At 40.9% G+C, this 27,838-nt stretch overlaps 1 protein-coding gene across 2 annotated transcripts in view; it reads left to right on the top strand.

Annotated features, from left to right (window-relative positions):
• Positions 1-27,062, top strand: part of lap3 (leucine aminopeptidase 3) — a 46,321-nt gene extending 19,259 nt beyond the window's left edge. Inside the window, exons 5-13 of one of the 2 annotated variants that reach the window (XM_072251880.1) lie at positions 1,185-1,344; positions 1,928-2,092; positions 2,588-2,746; positions 3,596-3,720; positions 7,141-7,229; positions 7,396-7,498; positions 8,858-8,937; positions 18,505-18,614; positions 25,406-27,062. In XM_072251880.1, the coding sequence (XP_072107981.1) occupies positions 1,185-1,344; positions 1,928-2,092; positions 2,588-2,746; positions 3,596-3,720; positions 7,141-7,229; positions 7,396-7,498; positions 8,858-8,937; positions 18,505-18,614; positions 25,406-25,601 (1,187 nt within the window). In that variant the 3' untranslated portion in view covers positions 25,602-27,062. Of the gene's footprint in view, positions 1-1,184; positions 1,345-1,927; positions 2,093-2,587; positions 2,747-3,595; positions 3,721-7,140; positions 7,230-7,395; positions 7,499-8,857; positions 8,938-18,504; positions 18,615-25,402 lie in introns of both variants that reach the window. The other variant, XM_072251879.1, reaches the window with a different exon arrangement.
• Positions 27,063-27,838: the final 776 nt, after the last annotated feature.

The following is a 27,838-nucleotide window of genomic DNA, read 5'->3' as shown; positions in this document are numbered from 1 at the left end:
GACTGCGATCGAAGTCACCGGAGAGACACTGAAGCTGGTGATATAGAAGTCTTTATTCGTCACAACAATCAGCCATCATTCTGGAGACACTCGGTAGAGTCTCACAAACTCAAAAGTACATCACATTTTTTTATATCCTTGTGATAAAAGATAACAGGTGATACAATACAATTTCAGTAGTCACAATGACATTATGTACTTCAGTAGTTTGGGTTGACAAATTGTTCCTTTGAGGGACATAGTAGAAGCACATTTAATTGATAAGACACCTCTGAAGGTCCAAATGTCTTTAGAAAAAACTATGTAACACAAATATCCTAAAACCTTTTGAAACAGAGAGCCAGACACTGAACATTACTGTTGCCAGGGCTGTCTCTGAGTACGCAAATATGAGAAGTATACAAAAACTACTGATTGCCTATCCCTATGACCATGTTTGATATGTTAAGTGACAACATCCATCTGGTTTACCAGCTTGGCCTCAAGTCACAACGGTGCAAATAACTTTGCCAGTTGCCTGGTTTGATGCAAGTCAATTAATACAACTCCATTATTTTAACAATTGGCTCTTGCATATACAATCTCTTGGTCTGTGGAGCAGCCTGTGCTTTTAACTTTAATTTACTGTCTGCAATTTACAAAAAAAAATGGAGGCTAGTTGCAAACTTCCTTAACTTATATACAATTACAAAAGAACTGAAGCCTGGATCTCATTTGAATTAATATCTACTATACCTGTATCCACATAACTCCAGAATACTCCAGAATCAGCAGCCAAGTGTCACAATCAGGTGCTTGGCACCTGATCACCAGTCATACCTTGCATTGCCTCGTGGAACAGAGAATCATCAAAGCTTGCCCTCTGTTTCTGAAATAGGTTTGTGTGAGGAGTGAGTTTGGAGACAATGTAGTGAGTCACATTGTTGCAGTTGTGTTTACATTATAATCTCAGCTCAGTAACTTCTTGGGTGTTTTCAGCATTTACGGTTTAATGACTATTAGCAAATCTAAAATTATAAGTTTTTATTTGTATATATCACACAAATTTAGTAATAATTTTAAAATCTGATGTGCAGTACTTGTTAGTCATCATAGTTTTTAAAGATATGAATCAGTTTTTCTAAAAGAAAAGGTTGTATGCACGGCTTCAGTGGCAGAAAATTCAGCTTTTATATGTCTTTCAGTTGGATGTAGGCAGTTACAAGATCTAGAGGTGACTGATGTGGAAGTTGACCCATGTGGAGATGCCCAGTGTGCAGCAGAAGGATCTGTTTTGGGTTTGTTTGAGTATAATGAGCTAAAGAAGAAAAAGAAAACAGCAGTCACTGTGAAACCGCATGGAAGGTATTGAAATATTATGTAGATACAGAAAGCCTGCTCCTTTTTTATAAAGGATATTTTGGGTTTTTTTTCAACAAAAGGCTGAATTACAAATATTTTGCTGGTTTCTTATTTTAATCAAAATCTAAACGTGGCAGGATTTATAACTTGTTTGCATCTCTTCCTACTGATGCAGTGCGTTCTCTTCTGGTTTCAGTTGTGATGTTGGTTAAGATTCCTTTGAATAATGAATGTTCTCTTCAGAGAAATGGAGACTGTTCTTCTAATGTCTCCAGCTACTTTTGTTTGAGATTCAAAGTAATTGCACTTTTTCTCTTTTAGTCTTATTGGTTTAAGCTTTTTAAAAATATGGTATGAAATTATTTATTTATCTTTAACTTTTTGTTTATTATTTGCCACCACTGTATTTTCTGCGTGTATATTGAAATTACATAATTATTTAATAGCTTAAAGTATTGAAGATTCTATAATTTGATTTTTTCATTTATTATTCTCTCAGATTAGAACTTAATTGCTTAATATTTTTCCACCATTAAATTGGGTCAAATTTAGCAGGCAGTAATTGAAAATACTCTATTTTTACTAGTTTGGAAAATGAAGCATGGCAAAGAGGAGTACTATATGCAGAAGGGCAAAATTTGGCTCGGCATTTGATGGAAGCACCAGCTAATTACTTAACTCCAACTAGCTTTGCAGAGATCATTCAAGAAACGCTGTATTCTACAAGTGATACCATTAAAGTGCACATAAGGTAATTCATGCATTTTGTTTTAAATAACAAAATGAAAAATAGAATTGCTGAACTGATGAAAAATAGGTATTTTTGTAGCTGAATATATTATTCTCAGGCATTGTTGAGCTATTAATAGTACCTGTAATTAATTATGAAAGTTAGTATTTATTGGACTTGTAGCCTAGAGGCTTGTTTAATAGTCAAGAGTCTGAGAGTCCAAAGTCAAATAATTAATTTCCTTCAGTAAAAACAGATGAAGTTTCAGTGAAAATGAAATTGATGTAAAATGCCAATTTGTTGATAATCTCAGTAAGGGAAAGAAACTGTGGTCTTAATTAGTCTTTCCTATTTATGACTTCAATTGTGCTGAACTGTGATTCCAATAATTGAGAAACACACTGAAGAAACTAGGGGTAAGTCAAGTCATCACTGCCAGTATTTCCAAGAGTTAGCGAATTGAAAATAATAGGTATTCTATCTGATACTGACATACTATTTTCCATACATCCATAGATCCAAATCCTGGATTAAGGAGCAACAGATGGGAGCTTTCCTTAGTGTAGCCAAAGGTTCAGATGAAGAGCCAATATTTTTAGAGATTCACTATAATGGTTCTGCAGTCCCCAGTGAATCACCATTAGTTTTTGTAGGAAAAGGTATTACATTTGACAGGTGAGTTCTGAGTTTTTAGTTGTTTTATATAAGCATTCTTCTTTAAAGTTGGTGCATGGCCAAGTGGTTTAGGCATTCGTTTAGTGATTTGAAGGTCGCTAGTTCAAGCCTTGGCTGAGGTAGCATGTGTGTCCTTGAGCAAGGCACTTAACCACACATTGCTCTGCAACGACACTGGTGCCAAGCTGTATGGGTCCTAATGCCCTTCCCTTGGACAACATCGGTGGCATGGAGAGGGGAGACTTGCAACATAGGCAACTGCTGGTCTTCCATACAACCTGGAAACCTTCCAAGGCGCAAATCCATGGTCTCGTGAGACTAACGGATGCCTATCTTCCTTAAAACACTTACTAGCTTACTGACCAAAACGTTGGAGATTAGATCAAGTTCTTTATTAATGTTCTGGTATGTTCATTTTTGAAGTCAAGTGTTTTAGGAGAATGCTGTTGAGAAAATTTACAATGCACACGCTAAAACAAAATCATTATTTTCTTAATCTGAGTTTACTACAATAGCTAAGACTTCCTATTTTCCGCAGTGGTAAGGTAGACCTCGGCTTGAAGTATAGGCTCTTCCCAACACTCTTACCTGATGCAGAAATGGGATGCTGGATGTCAAGTATTTTAACTCAAAAAAAAAATTTCAACTTTTGGTTTACCTGTTACACTGTATACAAAAAGTAGCTGGAAAATCTTAAACAGTACTAATATCCTGAGTTCTTTACAGATTTACACTCCAGCTATAGCATTACTTTAATAATAAATTTTGATTCTGTTGCAGAGATGTGTTTGATAGTCTTCCACCTGGAATGGGCTTTAGCTAACGTATTTCAACTTTTTCTTTTGGTAGTGGTGGAATTTCAATTAAACCTGCATCGGGTATGGATGCAATGAGAGCAGACATGGGAGGAGCTGCAACAATCTGTTCTGCCATAACGACTATTGCATCTTTGAAACTTCCCCTTAATATTATAGGTAAAATATTGTTGTGTAATTCACTTGGAATAATGAAAGCTTTGAGGTATTACTAAGTTGAGGATCCAGGCAATTGCTGTCTGTTCCTGTACAGTGTTTATTAATTTAAGAGAATGTTATTAAAAAGCCATTGAGTAGTGAATTCCTTTTTTTGTACTTTTGTGTTTGCATTGATATATTTAAAAGCTGTAAATTGTAAAGTTACATAGCTTATTCTTGGAATACATTTTAATTTCTTGCCATTGCAAATATTCTTTTGTCCCTATTAAAATAAATATTTTTGAAAGACTATGTTGGAAATCCCATTGTTATTAAGTTAGTACAGCCAAAGAAATGTTTGCATCCAATTTTTCTACTTTGGTCTGTCCTGGAACTGGTCTTGTTCTGTTCATCTTTTGTTAACTGAATAACTTGGCTTAGAAGGGTTCCCTCCCTTCCCAAGAAAGAGAAGTTGGGTCCATCCAGCCCTTCCCAGGTAGCTCTCAAAGTATTCACGCTTCTCCTAGATGAACTCTTTATGACAGCAAGCACAATAGTAATAAATGGGTCACAAACAGTCACTCTTGACTAATGCAGGATTCAGTGCCTTGGCCTCAACAATTCACATTGCATACTCAGTGGCCACTTTATTATGTACACCTCATTAATGCAAACATCTAACCAGTGAATCGTGTACCAGCAACTCATTGTATAAAAGCATGCCGACATGGTCAGGAAGTTCAGTTGGTGTTTAAACCAAACATCAGAATGAGGAAAAAATGTGATCTAAGTAAACTTGATCGTGGAATGATTCTTGGTGCTTGACGGAGTGGTTTTAGTATCTCATGCTGCAGTGCTCTCGGGATTTTCACACAGAGCAGTCTCTAGAGTTTATAGAGAATTGTGTGAAGGATAAAAAACATCCAGTGAGTGGCAGTGCTGTAGGCAGAAACACTCTGTTAATGAAGGAGGTCAGAAGAGAATAGCCAGACTGGTTCAAGCGACAGTAACTCAATAATCAAGTGTTATAATAATGGTGTCCAGAATATCATCTCTGTACACACAAAGCATCAAACATTAAAGTAGATGAGCTACAACAGCAGAAGATCACAAACATGCACTCAATGGCCATTTTATTCGGTATAGGAGGTATATTTTTGTATTTGCACAGATTGCCATCTTTTGTACATTGCTTGTTTGTCAGTCTTTATTGTATTGTATTTCTTTGTTCTTTTGTGAATGCCTTCAAGAAATTGAAGCTCAAGTTAGTATATGGTGACAGCTAAGCCTTCATAATAAATTTATTTTTAACTTTGAAATATGCCCTCTCAGTGGGTCCCTGTACATCAGACCATGCAACAAATTTACTGTATTGAATTGGTTTATTATTTTCACATGTATTGGAGTACAGTAAAAAACTGTTTTGCATGCCCTCCATAGAGATAATTTCATTACATCAGTACACCAAGGTAGTATGAAGTTTTAAGTAAATTTATTGTGTAAGTGCATATGGCTTACCATATACTACACTGAGATTCATTTTCTTGACGTATTTACAGGTAGAATGAGGGCAGATCTCATTGAAATCTACCGAATATTGAAAGGCATTGATAGAGTGAAGGTGGAGAGAATGTTGAGTCTAGGACCAGAGGGTACAGCCTCAGTATAGAAGGATGTCTATTTAGAACAGAGGTGACAAATTTCTTTAGCTAGAGGGTGGTGAATCTGAAATTCATTGCCACAGGCAGCTCTGGAGGCCAGGTCAATGGGATATTTAAAGTGGAGGTTGATAGGTTCTTGATTCGTCAGGGCATCAAAGGTTATGGGGAAAAGGCACCAGAATGGGTTTCATAGGGATAATAAATCAGCCGTGATGGATAAGCAGAGCAGACTCAATGGGTTGAAAAGCCTAGATCTTCTATATCTTGTGGTCTTACAATTTTCAACTTTGTCAATGACATAAAACTGGGTTAGTTGTGAGGAAGATGCAAAGAAATGTCAAGGTGAAAAAGACGAGAGGGCAGATATAATGTGGATGAATGGGAAATTGCTCAGTTGGTAGGAGAAAGAGGAAGTCAGATAATTATTTAAGTGAGAGTGGATTAAAAAATGCTGTTGCAGGATGCATGTTGATGTTTTTGTATTTCTTGTCACACTGCAAGCAATTACGAAAGCAGATGGTATGTTAACCTTTATTCCACAAGGTTTTGAGTAGAGGAGCAATGCTATCTTAGTACAATTATATCGGGCTTGAATTGAATTGACTTTATTTCTTACATTCTTCACATACATGAGGAGTAAAAACCTTTACATTATGTCTCTGTCTAAATATGCAATCATAGTAATTTATGATAAATAGAACAGTCAATGTAACAAAGAAATACACTCAAATCAGCATGAGTAACCAGTCTGATGGCCTGGTGGAAGAAGCTGTCCTGGAGCCTGTTGGTCCTGGCTTTTATGCTGCGGTACCATTTCCTGGGTGGTAGCAGCTGGAATAGATTGTGGTTGTGGTGACTTAGGTCCCCAATGATTGATTTGACCATCCTTGGAGTATTATGTATACATTTGGTCTATATCCCTAAGAAAGTTCAATAGAGTGCAAAAGTTTAATCAAGCTGTTTCCTGGGATAACTGGCGCGTGGCCAAGTGGTTAGGGCGTTGGCTCATGATCTGAAGGTCATGGGTTCAAGACTCGGCCAAGGCAGCGTGTTGTGTCTTTGAGCAAGGCACTTAACCACGCACTGCTCCAGTCCACCCAGCTGAAATTGGGGACTGGCAAGTGCTGAGGGTTAACCTCGCGATAGACTGGCGTCCTATCCGGGGGGTGGGGGGGGGGGAATCTCATACTCTCAGTCGCTTCTCGCCACAGAAATCAGCATAAGCATGATGGGCCACAAGGCTCGGGACAGACTTTAACTTTCCTGGGATACTAGTATTTTCAATGAGAAGAGATCAGCTTAAGTAGGCCCGTTTCACTGCGGTTTACAAAACTGAAAGGAATCTCGTTGAAATTTTGACTGAGCTTGAAGGGTTATAGTCTTAAGATACACAGACAACATTTAGGACTTGGGCGAGAAGTTTCTTTTTTTAGATTGGTAAACTTGAGGAACTTGCTACAACAGTTCCTGGAGATCATGTCACTGAATATATTGAAGAAAGAGAGATTTCTAGACACAAAAGAATTAGGAGGGAAGGGGAGAGTACAAGAATATAGTTTTACAATTGAAAATATGCCATGCTACTGAGTAGCACTAAACCAAAGAAAAGTAATTTAAAATCCAGGCAATTATGTTGAAATCTAAATTTTGAAAGATTTGAGGATACTGAATCAAAGATTTCTCTTTTCCTAATAGAGAGTATAATTTTTACTAGCTGGAATTTACAGAAGATGGCATGTGCAGTGGTAAAACATTCACACATGATTAATGTGTCTTTTAGGTGTGGCTCCGTTGTGTGAGAATATGGTGAATGGCAGGGCAAATAAACCTGGTGATGTGGTGAGAGCAAAGAATGGGAAAACGATACAGGTAATGCTAAACTTATTCAGATGTTTTTCTAATAGCAAGCATAGCCATTTTCTACATGGTTACTGTTAAGTGGGTATGAGGGAGTTCTGCCTTCTATATTATATGTTACAGATTTGATTTTGGCATAACTCCATATTTTCACTATGAATTATCCTATATTTTTAAGGTGGATAACACTGATGCTGAGGGTCGTTTGGTACTGGCTGATGCCCTGTGCTATGCACATGAATTTCAACCCAAAGCTCTTGTAAATGCTGCAACTTTAACAGGTATTGCTTTCTTTGTACAAGATCAGTAAGTGCATTTGATGATAATTTTAGACTGTGGGATATAGGAGCAGAACTAGGCCATTCGGCTCATTGAATCTGCTCAATAAATCATGGCTGATTTATTACTCCTCTCAAACCCATTTTCCTGCCTTCTCGCCGTAACCTTTGATGCCCTCATTAATCAAGAACCTATCAACCTTTGCCTTAAATATACCCAATGACTTGGGCTGCATGGCCAGCTGTAGCAATGAATTCCATAGATTCGCCTCCGTCTGGCTAAAGAAATTTTTCCTCATCTCTTTTCTAAATGGGTTTCTTCTGAACTCCTGTGGGTACAGGCCCAGAGTCACCAAGCTGTACTCATATGTAAACCCTTTCATTCCTACGAGAATTCTCGTGAAACTTCTATGGACCCCTCCAATGCCAGCATATCTTTTCACTGCTCACAATACTCTAAATGCAGTCTGACCAATACCTTATAAAGCCTCAGCAGCATATCCTTGCTTTTCTATTCTCGTCCTCTCAAAATGAATGTTAACATTGCATTTGCCTTCCTTACCACCGACTCAACCTGCAACTTAACCTTTAGGGAATCCCAAGTAGCGTTTTCTTACAGATGAGCTGGTGTGAAAATCATTCTAACTGCAGACGGATTGTTTTGCACTGGATGCTTTCTATGATAACTACAAAATGTATTCAAAGCATAAAAAAAATTCCATGAAACCCGGCGGTTTCAGCAGTCTGCTGGCTAAGCCACAGATGCTCTGAGAAAATACTGATGGATCTCATTGAGTGACTGCAACCAGTGTGAAATTGTGTCAAGACATTTGATGCAGTTATATGACTGGCTCGATCAGTTACTTCAGAAGAGAGTTAAGAATTAGGAGTAGTTGGTTATATTGACTGTTTTTTCCTCTTCCTAGATACTTCTGACCTGCTGAGTTCCTCCAGCATTTTGTATGTGTTATTCTGTATTTCTGTACTATCATCTGCAGAATCTCTTCTGTTCATTAAGAGTAAAATACATTGATGTAACCCTGTACTGCTATACTGGCCAGGGAAGAGCAGCAGGTTTATTTCCCTTAGGGGGGTTGATGAACAGTTTTGATTTAATCAAGATCAGTTACTCAAGTATTTTAAAAAATTTTCTTTGGAAAACTACCCTCTAATCCCCATTTCTTCTATGGTAGGATTTGAACATCTGATATCTGTTCAGTTTAGTAAAATGACCACTATAGTAGTATAATTAAGTGACCGGAGAATTTTTAGTCATGTGTAAGACCATGGTTGAACTGCAAACATTAATAACACCTTTAAAACGTCCAACAGCAGTGAATTGATTTAAGTTATTTTTAACAGGGGCTATGGATGTTGCCTTGGGGTCAGCAGCGACTGGAGTTTTTACCAACTCTGACTGGTTGTGGGAACACCTTAAGCAAGTAAGATTAATTTAGTTTTATACCAAGTATTTAAGATCTAATTTGTACTTTTAGGAAATGAATTTAGCTTTTCTACACTTGTGGAAGAAATCCAGAACAGAAGAATGGTGTAGATCAGAGGCAAGCATGTTCAATTCTCCCTCTCGATTACCTACAGTTTTTTTGGGGAGTTTGCAGTATAATTCTATTAAACTAATTGGCCAATTTTTGCTGAATATACTGTATAGAAATACTGTGATGGTGACAGCAATTTGTGAATAATGGTTTTCAACAACCTCTCTACAAAATTAATTTTAAAATATTGATATGGCTACAGAATGATGAATTAGCAAATTATTGCCATAATAATCAGAAGTATTGTAAAACCATACACTCTGATTCACATTGTAAATTGATGTAGCACTATAGAGTAGGATTGATTGATTGTACTCTGCTCAACAAACATCAAACGGAACAATGACTACATGCAATTATGGGCTCTTGGATTGTAATTTGTAGCTGTAGTGGGATACAGGCTAGTTTACTAGTTTGAATGTTGGCCGCATCAAACTCAGAATGGTGCAACATTATTGTAATGGTATATCTGAACATAGAGTCATAGAGCACTACAGTACAGAAGCAGGTCTTTTTGCCCATCTAGTTTTTGCCACCTATATTTCTGCCCAGTCCCATCAACTGGCATACGTACCATGGCCCTCCATATCCCTTTGGTTCATGTAGCTATTTAATTTTCTCTTAAATGTTGAAATCAAACCTGCATCCACTACTTCCGCTGGCAGCTCTTTCCACACTGTCACCACCCCCTGAGTGAAGAAGTTCCTCCTCGTGATCCCATTAAACGTTTCAAAGTAAATGTATTATCAAAGTACATATATGTCACCATACAACGCAGTGATTCATTTTCCAGTGGGGATGCTCAATAAATTCATTATAGAATAATAGCCATAATAGAATCAATGAAAAACCACATCAACTAGGCATTCAACCAGTGTGCAAAAGACAACAAACTCTGCAAATACAAAAAGAAAGAGATAATTTTCATCTTTCACCCTTAACCCGTGACCTCTAATTCTAGTCTCACCCAACCTCAATGGAAAAAGTCTGCTTGTATTTACCCTATCTATACCCCTTATAATTTTGCATGCTTCTATCAAATCTTCCTTCATTCTCCTGAGCTCTAGGGAATAAGTTCCTAACCTACACAACCTTTCTCTATAACTCAGGTCCTTAAATCCCAGCAACATCCTTGGAGATTTTCTCTGGACTCTTTCAATCTTATTATAACTTCCCTGTAGGTAGGTGACCTGAACTGCACACAGTATTCCAAATTAGGTCTCACCAGTCTTTTACAAATTCAACATAACATCCTAACTCCTGTACTCAGTATTTTATTCCCAGATCCTTCTGTTCTACTGCACTCCTCAGTGCCCAACTGCTTGTTGTGTATGTCCTACCCTGGTTTGTCCTCCCAAAATGCAACACTTCACACTCGTCTGCATTAAATTCCATCTGCCATTGTCCAGATCCTACTGCAAGCTTTGATGGCTTTCCTCACTGTCCACTTGGCCCACAATCGTGGTGTCATCCACATGTTTGCTCATTTTGTGTACTACGTTATCATCCAGGTCGTTGATATAGATGACAAACAACAGCTGAGCAAGCACTGATTCCTCTAGCACACTAGGTCACAGGCCTCCAGTCAGAGAGGCAACCATCTACTATCACTCTCTCTGGCTTCTCCCGCAAAGCCAATGTCTAATCCAATATACTACCTCATCTTGAATGCCAAGCAACTGAACCTATTTGACCAGTCTCTCATGGGGGACCTTGTCAAAGGCTTTGCTAAAAATCCATGTAGACAACATCCACTTCATTGTCATAGTCATACTTTATTGATCCTGGGGGATATTGGTTTTCATTACAGTTGCACCATAAATAATAAATAGTAATAAAACCATAAATAGTTAAATAGTAATACGTAAATTATGCCAGGAAATAAGTCCAGGACCAGCCTATTGGCTCAGGGTGTCTGACCCTCCAAGGGAGGAGTTGTAAAGTTTGATGGCGGCGGGGATGACTTCCTATGACGCTCTGTGTTGCATCTCGGTGGAATGAGTCTCTGGCTGAATGTACTCCTGTGCCCAACCAGTACATTATGTAGTGGATGGGAGACATTGTCCAAGATGGCATGCAACTTGGACAGCATCCTCTTTTCAGACACCACCGTCAGAGAGTCCAGTTCCATCCCCACAACATCACTGGCCTTAGGAATGAGTTTGTTAATTCTGTTGGTGTCTGCTACCTTCAGCCTGATGCCCCAGCATACAACAGCAAACATGATCGCATTGGCCACCACAGACTCGTAGAACATCCTCAGCATCGTCCGGCAGATGTTAAAGGACCTCAGTCTCCTCAGGAAATAGAGACGGCTCTGACCCTTCTTGTAGACAGCCTCAGTGTTCTTTGACCAGTCCAGTTTATTGTCAATTCGTATCCCCAGGTATTTGTAATCCTCCACCATGTCCATATTGACCCCCCCTGGATGGAAGCAGGGGTCACCGGTACCTCAGCTCTCCTCAAGTCTACCACCAGCTCCTTAGTCTTTTTCACATTAAGCTGCAGATAATTCTGCTCACACCATGTGACAAACTTTCCTACAGTAGCCCTGTACTCAACCTCATCTCCCTTGCTGATGCATCCAACTATGGCAGAGTCATCTGAAAACTTCTGAAGGTGACAAGACTCTGTGCAGTAGTTGAAGTCCGAGGTGTAAAGGGTGAAGAGAAAGGGAGACAAGACAATCCCCTGTGGAGCTCCAGTGCTGCTGATCACTCTGTTGGACACACACTGTTGCAAGCACACGTACTGCGGTCTGCCAGTCAGGTAATCAAGAATCCATGACACCAGGAAAGCATCCACCTGCATCGCTGTCAGCTTCTCCCCCAGCAGAGCAGGGCGGATGGTGTTGAACGCACTGGAGAAGTCAAAAAACATGACCCTCACAGTACTCGCTGGCTTGTCCAGGTGGGCGTAGACACAGTTCAGCAGGTAGACGATGACATCCTCAACTCCTAGTTGGGGCTGGTAGGCTAACTGGAGGGGATCTAAGTGTGGCCTGACCATAGGCCGGAGCAGCTCCAGAACAAGTCTCTCCAGGGTTTTCATGATGTGGGAGGTCAATGCCACCGGCCTGTGGTCATTGAGGCTGCTGGGGCGTGGCGTCTTCGGCACAGGGATGAGGCAGGACATCTTCCACAGCACAGGAACCCTCCGGAGCCTCAGGCTCAGGTTGAAGACATGGCGAAGTACTCCACATAGCTGAGGGGCACAGGCTTTGAGCACCCTGGTACTGACACCATCCGGTCCTGCAGCCTTGCTTGGGTTGAGACGTTTCAGCTGTCTTCTCACCTGTTCAGCTGTGAAGCTCACCGTGGTGGTTTCGTGTGGGGAAATGGTGTAGTCATGAGAGCAGGGTGGGGGACTGTGAAGAGGGGTAGGAGGGGAGAGTGGAATATGTGTTGGTTGGGGGCCGACAACAGATGACTCATGTGGGGGATGGGCAGGGGCCACAATGTCAAATCTGTTAAAGAACAGGTTAAGTTCGTTGGCCCTGTCCACACTGCCTTCAGCTCCTCTGTTGCTAGTTTGCCGGAACCCAGTGATGGTCCTCATCCCCCTCCAGACCTCTCTCATGTTGTTCTGCTGGAGTTTCCACTCAAGCTTCCTCCTGTACCCTATTTCCATCTCTTAACGCCCTCTTTTTAGCGCTCAGGGTGTCCTTAATGTCCTTTGTTACCCATGGCTTGTTATTTGAATAACGAAGGACAGTTTTTGTCGGAACATTGCAGTCCACGCAGAAGTTGATGTAAGCAGTGATGCACTCTGTGAGCCCATCAATATCCTCTCCATGTGGCTCACAGAGTGCCTGCCGGTCTGTCACCTCAAAACAACCCTTGGCTTCATCAGCTTTCTTGGTAACTTCGTCAAAAACTATGATTGGCTAGATACGACCTACGATGCACACAGCCATGTTGACTGTCCCTAATCAACTTCAGTCTATCCAAATACTTATAAATCCGGTTCCTTAGAATACCTTCCGACTACTGATGTCAGACTCGGTGGTCTGTAATTTCCTGGTTTATTCAACAATGGAACAGCATTAGCTATCACCCATTTCTCCTATGGCTAAGAAAGTTTTAAATACCTCTGCTGGTGCCCTGCATTTTCTACACCAGCTTTCCACAGGGTCCATCCTAATTTACCTGAAGAGCAAACACTTCCTCCTCCATAATCTGTCATTTAATCCATCTTTTTTTAATACATTTTTAAGTGATCCAAAAATGTTTTGAAGATAATTTAGAACACCTTGTTTTTTAAACTGAGTTGTTTTTGTGTCTATATGATCTACAATGTGTGTTTTATTTTGTGATGAGAGGAGTACCTTAGGAGTGAGCCAATAATTATACACTATTGTTTACTATTATCAAGTGTAGCTCCAGAAATAAAAGTACATTTTTTGAAAATTTTTCTTTTGAGAAAGCCAACATTGAAGGTAAATCATGTTTAACTAATAAGGTAGAGTTTTTGAAGTACAAAGAGGATCAACAAAGGAAATGTAATTGGGTATTTCTGATCTTCCAAATGTGCTTGATAAAGATCTACATGAATAGGTTACCATCAGGATTGAACTCATTAATAAATGGGGCTTTAAGAGGGGAGGGAGGGAACATCGACTCAGACCATGAGAGGCCTGCGTTGAGCAGTTTCATGCCTTACAAGTTGCAGGTTGGAAGTCTGTGTGGGGCGCCACTCCTCGCAGACTAGAGCAATGTGTGATTGAGTGCCTTGCTCAAGGGCACAAACACGCTGCCACAGCTGAGGCTTGAACTGGCGACCTTGAGGTAACTAGACAAACACCTTAATCACTTGGCCACGTGCCCAACACAAAGAGGCTTTAAGAGGATGGATATTAATGTGTCTATATCAGAGGAAAGAATTGTAGTAAAAGACTTACTGGGTTTGAATGGAAGTGTAGAGTTCAATTCCTTTTGTAATATATATTAATAATTTGGTCTTGGATATAGATGTCATAACATATAACTTGGAGAAGATACAAAAGAGATGTAATGAACTGTGGAGAGGACATTTAAGGAGGATATAGACAAGTTGGTTCAAAGGTTGAATTTAATGTCAGAGAAATGTATAAATATACATCTTGAGATGCCTTTTCTTCGCAAACATCCATGAAAACGGAGAAGACCTTAGGTCTTCAGGCCCACAGTGAAAGATTTTCCGGCCTCCCCAATGACACACGAGTCTCCTGCCATGGCACTGACCCTTGATCTGCCCGTCTCCAGAGTGCAAATGTAAACATAAATTTGCTGGACCAAATAAACAGCACACGCAAGTCTTAACTTTGCCTTCCACCCATTTATTAGTTCGAACTCAGCCGGCAAGACTACCTTCGGAACCTAATTCATCAGAAAGAGAAAAGTATGTCTCTTTCTTGCGGCTCACCATGAGGGTTTCTGTTTAACATTCTGAAGTGTTACAATTTATAGATCTCTCAAAACAAGGAGCACTTTTAGATGTACCGGTCCCCACCAGGTTTTTTATGGACAAACTGAGTTACTTAATTAAAGTGCCTCCACTCGGTCTGGTCTTTATCAGTTCACTTCCTTTTATCAGAGGCAGAAAGGATACAGGGATGTGAAACAGCAAGGCATGAAATGTGTACTTAGCTTTGTGTTTCCCAACTGGGAATTATTTGATCTGAAGGCAGGTGTCTCTGAGGTTATGTCCACACTGGACCGGATAATTTTGAAAACGCCGGTTTCGAGTAAAAACGATAGGTGTCCACACCCGGCATTTTTGAAAATACCTCCGTCCACATTAAAACGGGTATTTTGGCGAATCTCCTCCTACTGGGCATGCGCAGGACACAGAGAAAACAAGCGAAGAGGAAACGGTATACCTGGTGCGCGTTTGTCCAATTACAGACTAGAAAAACTTAAAAGGAAATTGCTAAATGAAAGACTTGGTGCGCGTTTGTCCAGTTACAGACTAAAAAATCTTAAATAGGAAAGTGCCAAACGAAAGATTTGGTGCGCATTTGTCCAAAAACATTTCCTATAGCCATAGCCTCTTCACCGATGAAAGGGACGACAGCTACAACTAAATGCAATAAGGCTTGTTACTGGACAAAAGTGAAATTTGCTGTTACCTCATTTGTTTGCCTTTTGCCATCTTTGTGTGTATTATTTTGCTGTGTTTAACATGTGCAATAAAACGAGTTCCTGGGTAAAAGTGACAATTGCATCTATTGAATGTTTGCACAAGCAATACATTAATAAAGCACCTTGTTAAATGTATAAAACATGTCTGCATCAGTGTTGTCTTGTATTTCCATACAATGTTACATAATTGTCAGATATTGTTGTTGTGGTGTTGGAGGTTGTGTTCAAGAAAACAATGAAATGCCGCGCTGCCGCCACCATTTATTCCGGCACGTCATGACAGCGGTTTTAAAATTAGCCTTTTACCCCGTCCATACTACTCTGCCCAATCAACGTTTTCAGATTTAAACACTCTGGAGAGTGTTTTAGAAAAGCTCTGTTTTTGGAGGAGGAGAACGCTGTTTCAGTGTGGACGGAGGGTCAAAACAAAGAGGAAAAAGCTTCGGTTATGGATTTATCCGGTCTCGTGTGGAGGTAGCCTGATAAAGACAGACTCTGCATTCCTTCACAGAACAAAGTTTCATAGACATTCCCGCTACCCAAATAGAGCAAAACTTAATAACTTAGATATAAGACTCTATTAAAATTTAAATCTTAATTGATAAAGGTATGTCCTGTATTTAGCTCCATCAGAGACCACTTTTGTTGAAACCAAAAGGTGTGAAAAGTCTGGAGACGTTAAGTTTTCCACAAAAGACAACCTTGACAAAAGATCCCACCAAGCCCAAATTCCAATCGATAATGTCTTAACTTTATCACCGAAATCTTAGATGACGTCCACACTACACTGGATAATTTTGAAAATGAAGCCTTTTCTCTTCATTTTGACCCTCCGTCCACATTGAAATAGCGTTTTCATCCCCCAAAAACGAAGCTTTTCTAAAACACTCTCGAGTGTGTAAATTTGAAAACGATTGTTGCGCGTTGTAGTGTGGATGGGGTAAACGGAGAGATTTAAAAATGCTGTCATGACAACATCACAACAACAATGCTTTTTCTGCTTCTGCTTGGTACTGCGCAAGCACTACCAGGCGGCTGTTATAACGTGCAGTCGGTGTGAACAGTGTGAGAGTTAAATTGTAAAGTGAGCTTTTTTGACTATTTTAAAACTCTGTTATGATGTGCCGGAACAGAAGGCGACAGCGCGGCATTTCATTGTTTTCTTGAATGCAGCCCCCCACACAACCTAACAATTTCAGAACAGACGGCAACGAGCTGAAGCCAGGAAAGTTAGAAATGTACCCACCAAATACTTTGACCCATAGCTTACTGAATAAATAAGTAAACTCACTTTGCCCTGTTTTCTGTCCTTGCTTATATGAAGGTGGTTTACCTATTTATGCAAGTACTTCTCTGAAAATAGATGCGTAACCGCCTAATGTAACGTATGGAAATACAAGATAACACTGATGCAGACATGTTTTATACATTTAACAAGGTGCGTTATTAATGCAACAGAGTTAGTCAGTTCTTCAATGTTTGTTGTCAGCTAGGTCATACTGTTCGTGATCACCCTGTCGGTTGCCTCCATACACTCCAGTATTTGTTGTTTTTTAGTTTTAAGTTCTCCTGCGCGAGAGCCAACAGCAATTCCTTTAAAGTTTTTCTAGTCTGTAACTGGACAAACACGCACCAAGTATACCATTTCCTCTTCGCTTGTTTTCTGTGTCCTGCGCATGCCCAGTAGGAGGAGATTTGCCCAAATATCCGTTCTAATGTGGATGGAGAAACGCTTGGTGTGAACGCCTGTCATTTTTATTTGAAATCAGCGATTTCAAAATTATCCGGTCTAGTGCGGACATAGCCTTAGGCTTCTGAACACGATCGAGACTCTCGGGCCAAACCCTTGGCATGTTGAATAACGGCCAGTCATGGAACCCCAAGAACAGGTTCCATTCCCGCAAAGAACCAAAGCCTGCGTGTAACTCCAGGTCAGGGTCTTCAAAAGAACCCTGAAAGGGGTAAAAAAAGATATTAAAGGTGGAAATAGAGCTGTTTCCGAAGATACAAGCAAAGGAGTCGCCATTATCCCTCCTAAGCTCCACCCTTTGTTGGTATGGGTAAATAGATGACAAACAAAATTTAAAATGTTGCATTTTTTGTGGTTTAAAAAAGCATACAGAATTTTGGGCTTTATAAATGGATGCAGAGTACAAGAGCATGGAAGTGCCAATTAGCTCTTATAAAACATGCTTAGCTATAAAAGGATATTGTGTTCATTCCGGGTGCTGTGCTTCAGGAATATTGTAAGGGTTTTCGAGAGGATACAGATAAAAAAAATTAATGAGATAGTTTTGAAGCTGAGAGAATTTAGCTATGTGACTGGACTGGAGAAGCTAAAGTTGTTCTTGAGACAGGAGGCTGTTAGATAATGTTATGTAACGCTCAGTTCTATTGGCTGGTGTTTATCTAGGGGAAACTCTGCCCGCCGCCCAACCGTGTCTCATGGTTCGCGTAGTTGCTGTGTAATGCACCCTGGTCCAAACTCACACATCAAATATCAGACAGCACACAATGCACGATTTACAGATTACACTTTATAAATCTTACTGGAACTACGTAATTAATAGAGATACAATATAAAAGTAAAAGGCGCCAAACTTACCAGAGTTCAGCCACTTCGTGCACAATCATTGGAGCTCAATTAACAGGGTCCTTGTTCCACCAGGCTAATCTGCTTCGACCCCCTTGACTTGCCGCTCGGGACCAACCACGGTGGTCAACCAGAGCGCGTCCAGCATGTCCTTCTTCTCTGAGTCTTGTCCCGAAAAGCCTGCCAAACCACACGGTTCCCAGCCATATGAGACAGAATATCACCCACAAAAAGGAAACATGGACACTCATTGGTTTGTTCCCTCTCTTATCAATAATATAATCCAAACAAGGAGAGAGAGAGAGAACTCCTTACATCGCAGTTATTATTACAGAAAAGCCATTTTTATTATAACATAACAAAGAAGCCATTTTATGAGCCTTCGCAGTAACATAAAAGAAGAAACCCTTTACCCTTATAAAAGTATTTAAAATCAGAATTTACAGACATCAGAAAATGAGAAACTATCACATTTGGCAATAAGAGGGAACATAGGTTGAAGGAGTGCCTAAAGAATCAAGAGTCATGAGAAAAATCTTGTGTAATTATATAATTCAAAAGAGTTGTGCAAAGAATACAAACAATGGAGAGCTACAGGGAGAGGATGGGAGTGAAACTAATTGGATTGTATGACCATCATGGCCTGCTTCCAGCTTGTGTGCTATTGACATATTAGATACGAGTCTCTAAGCAACCTGGCCATAACTTATAATTTTGGACTTGTGCTGTTTTTTTTAGGCTAGTATTGTGACTGGAGATCGTGTGTGGAGGATGCCACTTTTTCAACATTACACCAGACAAGTCACAGAATCACAACTAGCAGACCTGAATAACATTGGCAAATACAGGTGAAAATTGCATCTTGTCATTAACTTTTACGGTTAAAGTTACATTGCTTTACACTGGAGGAATTGAATAATATGTATAACCAAGATTATGCGATTCTGCCCTTCAAGTTTGTTTCCCCCATTTTGTGAAATTGTGGCTTTTATTAAGTAATCTTACTGAAGAGACTGTGCTTACTACCTGCTATGCCTCCAGCGTATAGGGCAGAAATGAAAGCCCTCCATCTCTGTCTGCCCTTGGCCATTTTCTCTATTGTGCCCCAGGTGTGGATCGGGGTCCTCAATTCTGCTTCTACAGTACAGCGCCAAGTTGTTTTTGGTCTGCTGCGTTTCCTCCACCCTTCAGGGGTCCAATGAAGTGCTGTCTCGATGGAGTTGGCCTCACTTCTCATCATGTGCCCAATCCATCTCCAGTGTTTCCTCATGATGATTGTGGCTATGTCTTCTTGGTGACCCTGAAGGAGGAGGACGTGGTTGGACATCTTTCTTGTCCAGAAAATAAGGATGATCTTCTGGAGGCTGGTGGTGTGAAATGATGACAGCTTAGCAAGGTCATTCTCTGTCTTGCACCAGAATTCTGACCCATACAAAAGAGTGAACAGAGCACAGCTTTTGTACAGCTTCACCTTGTGGTGTAGACACTGTACTTGGTTGAACCCCATATGTTGCTCATTGATCTGAAGATGTTTCTAGTTTTGCTGAGTCTGCACTAGATGTCCTTGGTCCCACCTTCCTGCCAAATGATGCTGTTCAGGTAGGTCAATCTGCCGGTGTTGGGTAAGCTGATGACGTATGCCTTGACGGAGGAGGAGACTCCATGTTGAGGGTCACGGTCTCAGTAGTTCCATTTAATACAATATACAACCTGAAATTGTTACTCTATGCTGACCCATGAAACAGAAGAAAAACCCCAAAAAATAAATAACAGAAAAAGAAACACAAGAACCCAAAAGCCCACCCCGTCCCACACACAAGCAACAGCAAAAAGCATTAGCCCCCCCCCCCACTTATTCCAGTAGGGAGCATCAGTGCCCACCGTGCACCAAGCAAGCAATAGCAAAGCCCCCAAAGAGAGACTGTGATCTGCTGTCCAGCACAAACTATTGTTCACCCAATCAATTCGATATGCCACAGGCACTCTCTCACTAACCAGGGAGAGAAGTATCAGTCCTTTCCACAGCGAGAGGGGAGACAAATAGCTTGCTGTTTCAATGTTACAGTCTGAAGCGTCACTTTTATTTCAAGTTTCCCCCAGCTCAAGAATCAGCAGCAAACTCTCACTTACTGTCAATAGAAACAGCAAGAGTGATCGCCCGGGTGCAGAGGCCTCTGACAGTCACACCCGCTGTTTCGAAGTTCTGGTCTCCTGCGGCGCTTTAGTTCGCGACGCTGGTGAGAATTTGAGGCCACAGGGCCGTATCCCAAAGGCAACCGTCTTCAGGCCACCCTGGAAGTATTGAAACCCGGTCAATCTGCAAACTCCCAAGTACAGGAACCCACCACCATGAAGAACTGCAGTTTGAGTGCAGCTGTAGATCGAGGACTCCTGAAAGGACTCCAGTTACCTTGAAAAAGAGGCATTGAAAAGAAGAATTTAAGCTGTTACACAAACTGGCTGGGAGAAGTCACCCTCTGGCACCACCTTATCCTGAGTCTCAGTCTGTGTCTGCCTGACTGAGACCAACCTGTCCACCAAAGGCACACAGGCACTGAGTTTTCTCTGAAAGAGACTTGTATTTACAAGTTGTTCTACAGGGGCCAGAGAGGTTGCTCAGCAAAGATTCATTTTCTATTGTTTAACACTCATTTTTGACTGTGGAATACGTAATATTATTAAATGCCTTTAGAGGAAGGATAATGGATAATCAGTCAACTGTATTGCATGAATGATCTCTTTGCAGATTCCATCAACAGAATATGAAAGAATGCATCTTGAGGGGGAAAAAGACCAATACTGACTGAGGTTAGAGACTGAACCAGATACACGTCAGCTCTGGCAGGGTTTGCAGGCCATTACTTCCTACAAATAAAACCCAAAATCATGAATGGCTGTGATACTTCACTCGCAGATGAGCTCAATACCTTTTATGCATGCTTTGAAAGGGAGAATAAAGCTACACCTGTGCGAATGCCTGCAGCATCTGGTGACCATCTGACCTGTCTCAGAAGTTGACGTCAGAACATCTTTCAAGAGGGTGAACACTCGCAAGGCGTCAGGACCTGATGGCATACCTGGTAGGGCTCTGAAAACCTGTGCCAACCAACTGTTAGGAGTGCTTAAGGGCATCTTCAATCTCTCATTGCTGCAGTCAGAGGTTCTCACCTGCCTCAAAGTGGCAACAATCACACCGGTGCCTAAGAAGAGTAGGGTGAGTTGCCTCAATGACTGTCGCCCAATTACACTCACATCTACTGTGGTGAAGTGAAGAGGTTGGTCATGGTTAGAATCAACTCCTGCCTGAGCAGGGACCTGGACCCGCTGCAATTTTTACATCACTACAATAGGTCTATAGCAGGTGCTGTCTCACTGGCTCTCCACTTGACCTTAGATCACCTGGGCAATAGTAATACCTATGCCAGCCTGCTGTTCATTGATTACAACTTGGCATTTCAACACAATCATACCCTTGGTTCTAATCAACAGGCTCCAAAACCTCTGTACCCTCCTCTGCAACTGGATTCTTGACTTCTTCACCAGGAGAGCACAGTATAGCACATCAGAAATAGCATCTTCTCCTTGCTGACAATCAATATGGGTGCACCTCAAGCATGCGTACCTAGCCAACTGCTGTACTCTTTCTACACCCACACCTGTGTGGCTAGGCACAGCTCAAACGCCTTCTATAAATTTGCCGACGACACAACTATTGTTGGCAGAATTTCAGATGGTGATGAGGAAGTGTCCAGGAGCAAGATAGATCAGCTGGTTGAATGATGTCGCATCAATGACCATCAGTAAGAACAAGGAATTGATTTGAAATTCTGGAAGGGGAAGTCGAGGGAATACATATCAGTCCTCCATTGAGGGACCAGCAATGGAAAAGGTGAGTAGTTCCATGTTTCTGGGTGTCAACATCTCTGAAGATCTATCCTGGGCCCAACATATTGATGCAGTTACAAAGAAGCACAACAGTGGCTATATTTCATTGGAAGTATGAGGAGGCTTGCGATTTCACCAACAACACAAATTTCTGCAAGAGGGCGTTCTACTTGGCATTAGTCTGGTATGGAGGGGCCACTGCACAGGATCAGAAAAGCTGCAGAAACTTATCTCAGCCAGCTCCATCATGGGCAGTTTCTTCCCCAGCATCAAGGACACCTTCAAAGGACAATGCCTCAAAAAGGCAGCAATCATCATTGAGGAACCCCCCATCACCCAGGACATGCCTTCTTCTCATCGCTGTAATCAGGGAGCAGGTACTGGAGCCTGAACACACTCAACATTTCAGGAATAGCTTCTTCCCCTCTGCCATCAGATTTCTGAATGGACAGTCGGCCTATGAATACTACCTCACTTTTTTCCCCTCTCTTTTTGTACTATTTATTTAATTTTTGATATACATGTATACTCATTGTAATTATTTTTACTATTATGTTTTGCAATTTACTGCTGCTGCAAACCAACATATTTCACAACTTATGCCAGTGATATCAAACCTGATTTGGAGAAATTGACAGCAACTTGTATTCAATTTTTAATTGATCATGTGCAGTTACCTAAATTGTTGTTAGTTTAACAGTGAACACTGACAGCCTTGATGTCATGAATACAAGTTATAGGACAGTTTGGCTTTTCAGAATATAGCTTAGTATCTGTAGGAATTATAGATTAATGTTTCTTTGTCATTTTCTCATATTTCCTTATGAGATACAAGGGAGCCATTCAGCATACTGAGTTTATGCCATCAGTCCTATTTCCCCATAAGATGCTGGAGGAACTCAGCAGGTTAGGCAGCGTCTATGGAGAGGAATAGAGGCAACGTTTCTGGCCAAGACCCTCATGAGTCCTGATGAATCGTGAAGGGTCTATAGGCCAAAATGTTGACTGTTTATTCCTCTTCATGGATGCTGCCTGATCAGCAGAGTTTCTCCAGCATTTTGTGTGATTTCCAGCATCTACAGAATCTCTTGTGTTTGTTATCCCGTTTCCCCACATTTTTTTCCCTGTAACCTATTAATACCCAAACTGATTCTTGCGCTGGCAAGGGTGATTTGCAGTAGCCAATTAACTTAACCACCAGCACATATTTTGGAAGTAGGAGGAAACTGGAATACCTGGACACTCGTGGTTACAGGGACCATGTACAATGTCCACTCACAGTGCATGAGTTTCCAGATATTCCAGTTTCCTCCTCCTTCCAAAATATATTGTAAACCGCATGTTCATTCTGTCACCATTTCTATTATTGCATTGGCTCAGAGTGCAAGGAATTTACATATTTCATTTAGTTTACTTAAGTCCATTTCTGACTTTCCCTTACTGTATCTCAGTAACTTCCTGGATACCTATATAAATGCATATATGCTTTGCTCCATTATTAGCAGTTGGGCATCTAGCCATCTAAAATTCACTTAATAGAATTTCCTCTTTAAGCTGTTTCGCTCTTCTCTTATAATTTGATTTACCACCAAGCTCTTTGACCTATCTTTTAGTCACCTGTGACCCTTATCACAGGTGCTGCCATTGGGAAGAAGGAGCAGGAGTCTCAGGACTCTCACCACCAGGTTCAGTTATTACTCCTCAATCATCAGGCTCTTGAACCAGAGGGGATAACTTCACTCAACTTTACTCACCCCATCACTGAACTGAACACAACTTATGTACTCAATTTCAAGGACTTCTTCTCATGTTCTTGATATTTATTGTTTATTTATTTTTCCTTTTGTATTTGCAGTTGTATTTTGTACATTGATCGTCCATCCTGTTGGGGGCAGTCTTTCATTGATTCTATTCTGTTTCTTGTATTTACTGTGATTGCCTGCAAGAAAATGAATCTCAGGGTTATATATGGTGACATGTACTTCAATAATAAATTTACAGGTTTCCCTCGCCATCCGAAGGTAGAGCGTTCCTATGGAACGGTTCGTAAGCTGGAGTGTTGTAAAGTGAAGAAGCAATTGCCATTTACTTATATGGGAAAAATTTGTGAGCATTCGCAGACCCAAAAAATAACCTACCAAATCATACCAAATAACACATAAAACCTAAAATAACAGTAACATATAGTAAAAGCAGGAATGGTATGATAAATACACAGCCTATATAAAGTAGAAATACTTTTCTACAATCATTGCCGCACTGTTCTCCGCAGCGAAAATCTCACACAAGCACTCTCAGCAGAAACACTCTCTCCAGTAACCTTTAAGCTATGAAGCTGCCAAATCATACCAAATAACACATAAAAATACACAGCCTATATAAAGTAGAAATAATGTATATACACTGTAGTATCACTTATGGGAATCTCGAATACAGTGCCGAGCACACTGATGACGGTATGTTAGGCTGAGTTGTTGGAGGTTGGGGCAGGCCGGGACGCACCCAGCACATCTTTAAGAAAAAAGCCGAAATAAACAAGCTAATTAATTAGGTGCTGCTCGGCATGTAAATGTCAGCCCAGATCAGAGGCGACACAATCGGCAATGTGCTAGGTGCGCCCCGGCTACCACTGCATTCTCCGCGGCAATGTATCGTTCCGTGACCCAGGGGTTGGGGTGGTGGGACACTGGTGTGTCATCTCATCATCATCTGTTTCCATCAGGGCAGTCAGGTCATCTTCTTCTATGTCTGCCTGCCTCGATGTCGAAGGCCGAGGTTTGTCGTCTGCTGTGGCTGATGTGGAAGGCTTGAAAAACGACAGTATGCTTGACTGCTTAGCCTCGCGCATTTTTCTATCATCTCATGCAGTTGCTTCATGTTCAGCTCCTGGACGACTTCACTTTTGGTCAGTTAGCTACTGCATTCGCTTTCAATTGTTATTCTTTCCTCTTCCAATTGCATCAGCTCTTCATCTATCAGTTCTTGGTCATGGGATGCCAAAACCTCTTCAACATCATCTTCATCAACTTCCACAAGCCAAACTCACTTTGTCCTTACTTCGTTCACCACGACCAAAACGCTTAATTATGTCTAGTTTTACGCTAAGTGTAACATCCTTACGAGCTCTTTTAGGCTTTTCCGAAACCGTAGAACTCATCTTGTTAACGGCTGCTCACAGGCATGTGTTTAAACAATGCTGTCTAGAATGCAGTTTCAGGGGAGGCGCTTGGCTGCTCGGGGCGCGCGCTGCCTTTTATCGTGCGCTGCCTTTTTTTGAAACAGTGAAAACACCTTCTGTTAGCGAAAGCAGGTAACTAATGTGGGTCTTTCGTAACAGCGAGGTTTCGTAAAGCGAACGTTCGAAAAGTGGGAAACACCTGTACTTTGAACTGTGGTTATGCCTTGGTAAGGAATATCTGGACATGCTATATTAAATGCACTTATGTAACTGTTGATCTATATTGTAGCTGAATTTTATCTTGGCATACACAGTGGTGCCAGAATAAATGGTAGAATATAACAAACTGTAGAATTACGGAAATGTAAGTGAATTAGTCAACCACGAAACTTTATCCAGCTCGTAGTGTTCCTGACAGTGTTACTTACAATTGAGCAGAAATTCAGGGGAACAGTATGACAGACCATCCAGCAGAAATTGTTACTTTCGTGTTTTATTTCCAGAAAGAGAATTTAAAAACATGTATTCACTCAGGCCACTTGTTAACTTTGACTGTGCTTTGAAATATTCCAGCAGGTCTGGTGGAGCATGTACAGCCGCAGCTTTCCTTCGAGAATTTGTTACAGTACCTCACTGGGCTCATCTTGACATAGCTGGTGTAATGTCAAACAAAGATGAAGTTCCTTATCTACGCAAGGGAATGGCAGGAAGACCAACACGAACATTAGTGGAGTTTGCAGTCTCCCTGAGCCAAGAAAATCAGAAATCATAAACTGCATATTCATTGAATATTTCATGTATTTTCCTCCTTCAGTTTTAGAACTGTGGCAAAATATACCAGTCACATTATTTGTGTCTGTGAGTTAGTTTACATTTACTCCCCACCTTAAGTTTGATGAGATAGAATTTGATAGTAATTTTTAGAGGAGATTTTTTAAAATTAACTTTTATAATCATGAAGATAATTGCAGGGGTGGGGGGTAGTTTCTACCCGTATTACAAATGATTTTAATTCCTGAACTATGTCCGATCATGCTACAGAGGAACGTGTTGTAGTAGTCACCAAAATTATAATGTGTCCTATCTCTCTTGTTCAGTTACAGTAATAACCTATCAGGTTTTGAAAAATACTCAATGTAGTTGAGAAATGTCTGTCCCCAGTTGAAAGGAAAAGTCAATACTTGCCTTGTGGTTTTATTGTTTCTTTGACCTTTTCTAATAAGCAAAGTTGAGTCCATACAAGTCAAATAAATGAAAATAAACTGCATATAATCCTTATTGATCATCCAGTCATTGCTGAACACATTCAATACAGGCAAAGTGAATATTGAATAATTAAACAGAAGGAAGGTGTGAAAAATTCCAAAGGACATGAGAAATAACTTTAAGTAGCACACTGAGAAACAATGGTAGAAACTTCTGGATGGATGAGCTAAAATTGTGCAAGTGACTTCATATGTCTCTCAAATTAGTTATGATCAGATTTTGGAAACTTAAGATGGAGGAAAACTGAGACACTATTCATTATGCATGATATAAGGAGCTCTGCAAATGCCACTGAAAGCTGTCCAGCCTAAAGCAGCACTTGAATATTTTAAGGCCTCCAACTAATTTCTTGTTTCAAAGTAGTGACCCTGAAACCATCACTCTGTGTCTTACTCCACATAAAGAAAGAACATTCTACTCCTTTGCAGATCTGCAGATGTTCAAACAATTCGCCTGCATGCAGCTTGATCGGAATAACATTCAGCCTTGGAGTTCAAAGTGGTAAAAAGCATTCAGATAACAAACTGCAAGGCTATGATTATCAATAAACGATAGAGAATCGCAACATTTTCTCCCTTTACATTCAATGGCACTATCATCTCCAAATCACTCACACCATCATCTTGAGATCATCATTGACCAGAAACTAACAGGAGCAGGTTCAAGACTGGGCATTCTGCATCGAGTGGCTGTTCCTCACTGGCTGAAGTTATTCTCTCCTCAAGAAGGCACAATTCAGGAAATACAGTACTGTGCAAAAGTCCCTAGCTCCCGAGCTGCACAGTATTTAAGTATCTGACTTTGCACAATACTGTAGTAATTTTTTTGTGTTGTGCCATGCTGCTGCAAAAAAAAAATCAAATTTCATGACATAGGAGTAGTGATAAACCTGACTCTTTTAGGGGTCTCTATTGTGGATGGAGAGTGGGAAGGAGCCAGTGAAGGGGAATCACGGTTTGGAAAAGGGGAAGGGAGTGGGAAGTACCAGAGAGAGGTTCTGTAATGATCAATAAACCAATTGTTTGGAATCAAATGACCTTGTTTCATGGCTGGGTGTGTCTGCATCTGTGCTGCCTGCCTGCCCGCCCGCCACTGGCATTCCTCTGCCACCTGTCCCACACCCCTCCTGTGGTGCTCCACCCTTGCCAAATGCAACACCCTTTGCTCCTGTCAGATTTACAAACTTGCTCTCTGCTCCACTTCGACATACAGTATTGTGCAAAAATCTTAGGCACCCTAGTGTTAAATGTATGTGCCTAAGACTTTTGCACAGTACTGTACTCCAGTTGTAAACAAAAGTTCTGCAGATGCTGGAAATAAGAGCAACGCACACAAAATGCTGGGGGAACTCAGCAGGTCAGGTTATAGTGGAGACCCTTCATCAGGACTGGAAAGGATAGGGGAAAGATGCTACAATAAGAAGATGGAGGTGAAGGAGGAAAGCTAAAGGGTGGTAGGTGAAGCCAGGTGAGTCTGCAAGGAGGGATGAAATATGAAGCTGGGAGGGGATAGATGGAGAAGAAGGAATCTGAGAGAGGACCATTAAAGAAAGGGAAGGAGGAGGGCACCAGGGATAGGTGACAGGGCAAGTAAGAGGCTAAAGTGGGGAATTAAAGAAGAGGAAAGGGGGAGGTGAAGAAAACCTAAAGTTGGAGAGATCAATGTTCATGCCATCAAGTTAGAGACTACGTAGATGGAATATGAGGTGTAGCTCATCCAACCTGAGAGTGGCCTCATCATGGC

The sequence above is a fragment of the Mobula birostris genome, chromosome 3 (genome assembly GCF_030028105.1).
Source record: "Mobula birostris isolate sMobBir1 chromosome 3, sMobBir1.hap1, whole genome shotgun sequence".
Lineage (NCBI taxonomy): Eukaryota > Metazoa > Chordata > Chondrichthyes > Myliobatiformes > Myliobatidae > Mobula > Mobula birostris.
This window is presented reverse-complemented; position numbering and strand designations above follow the sequence as displayed.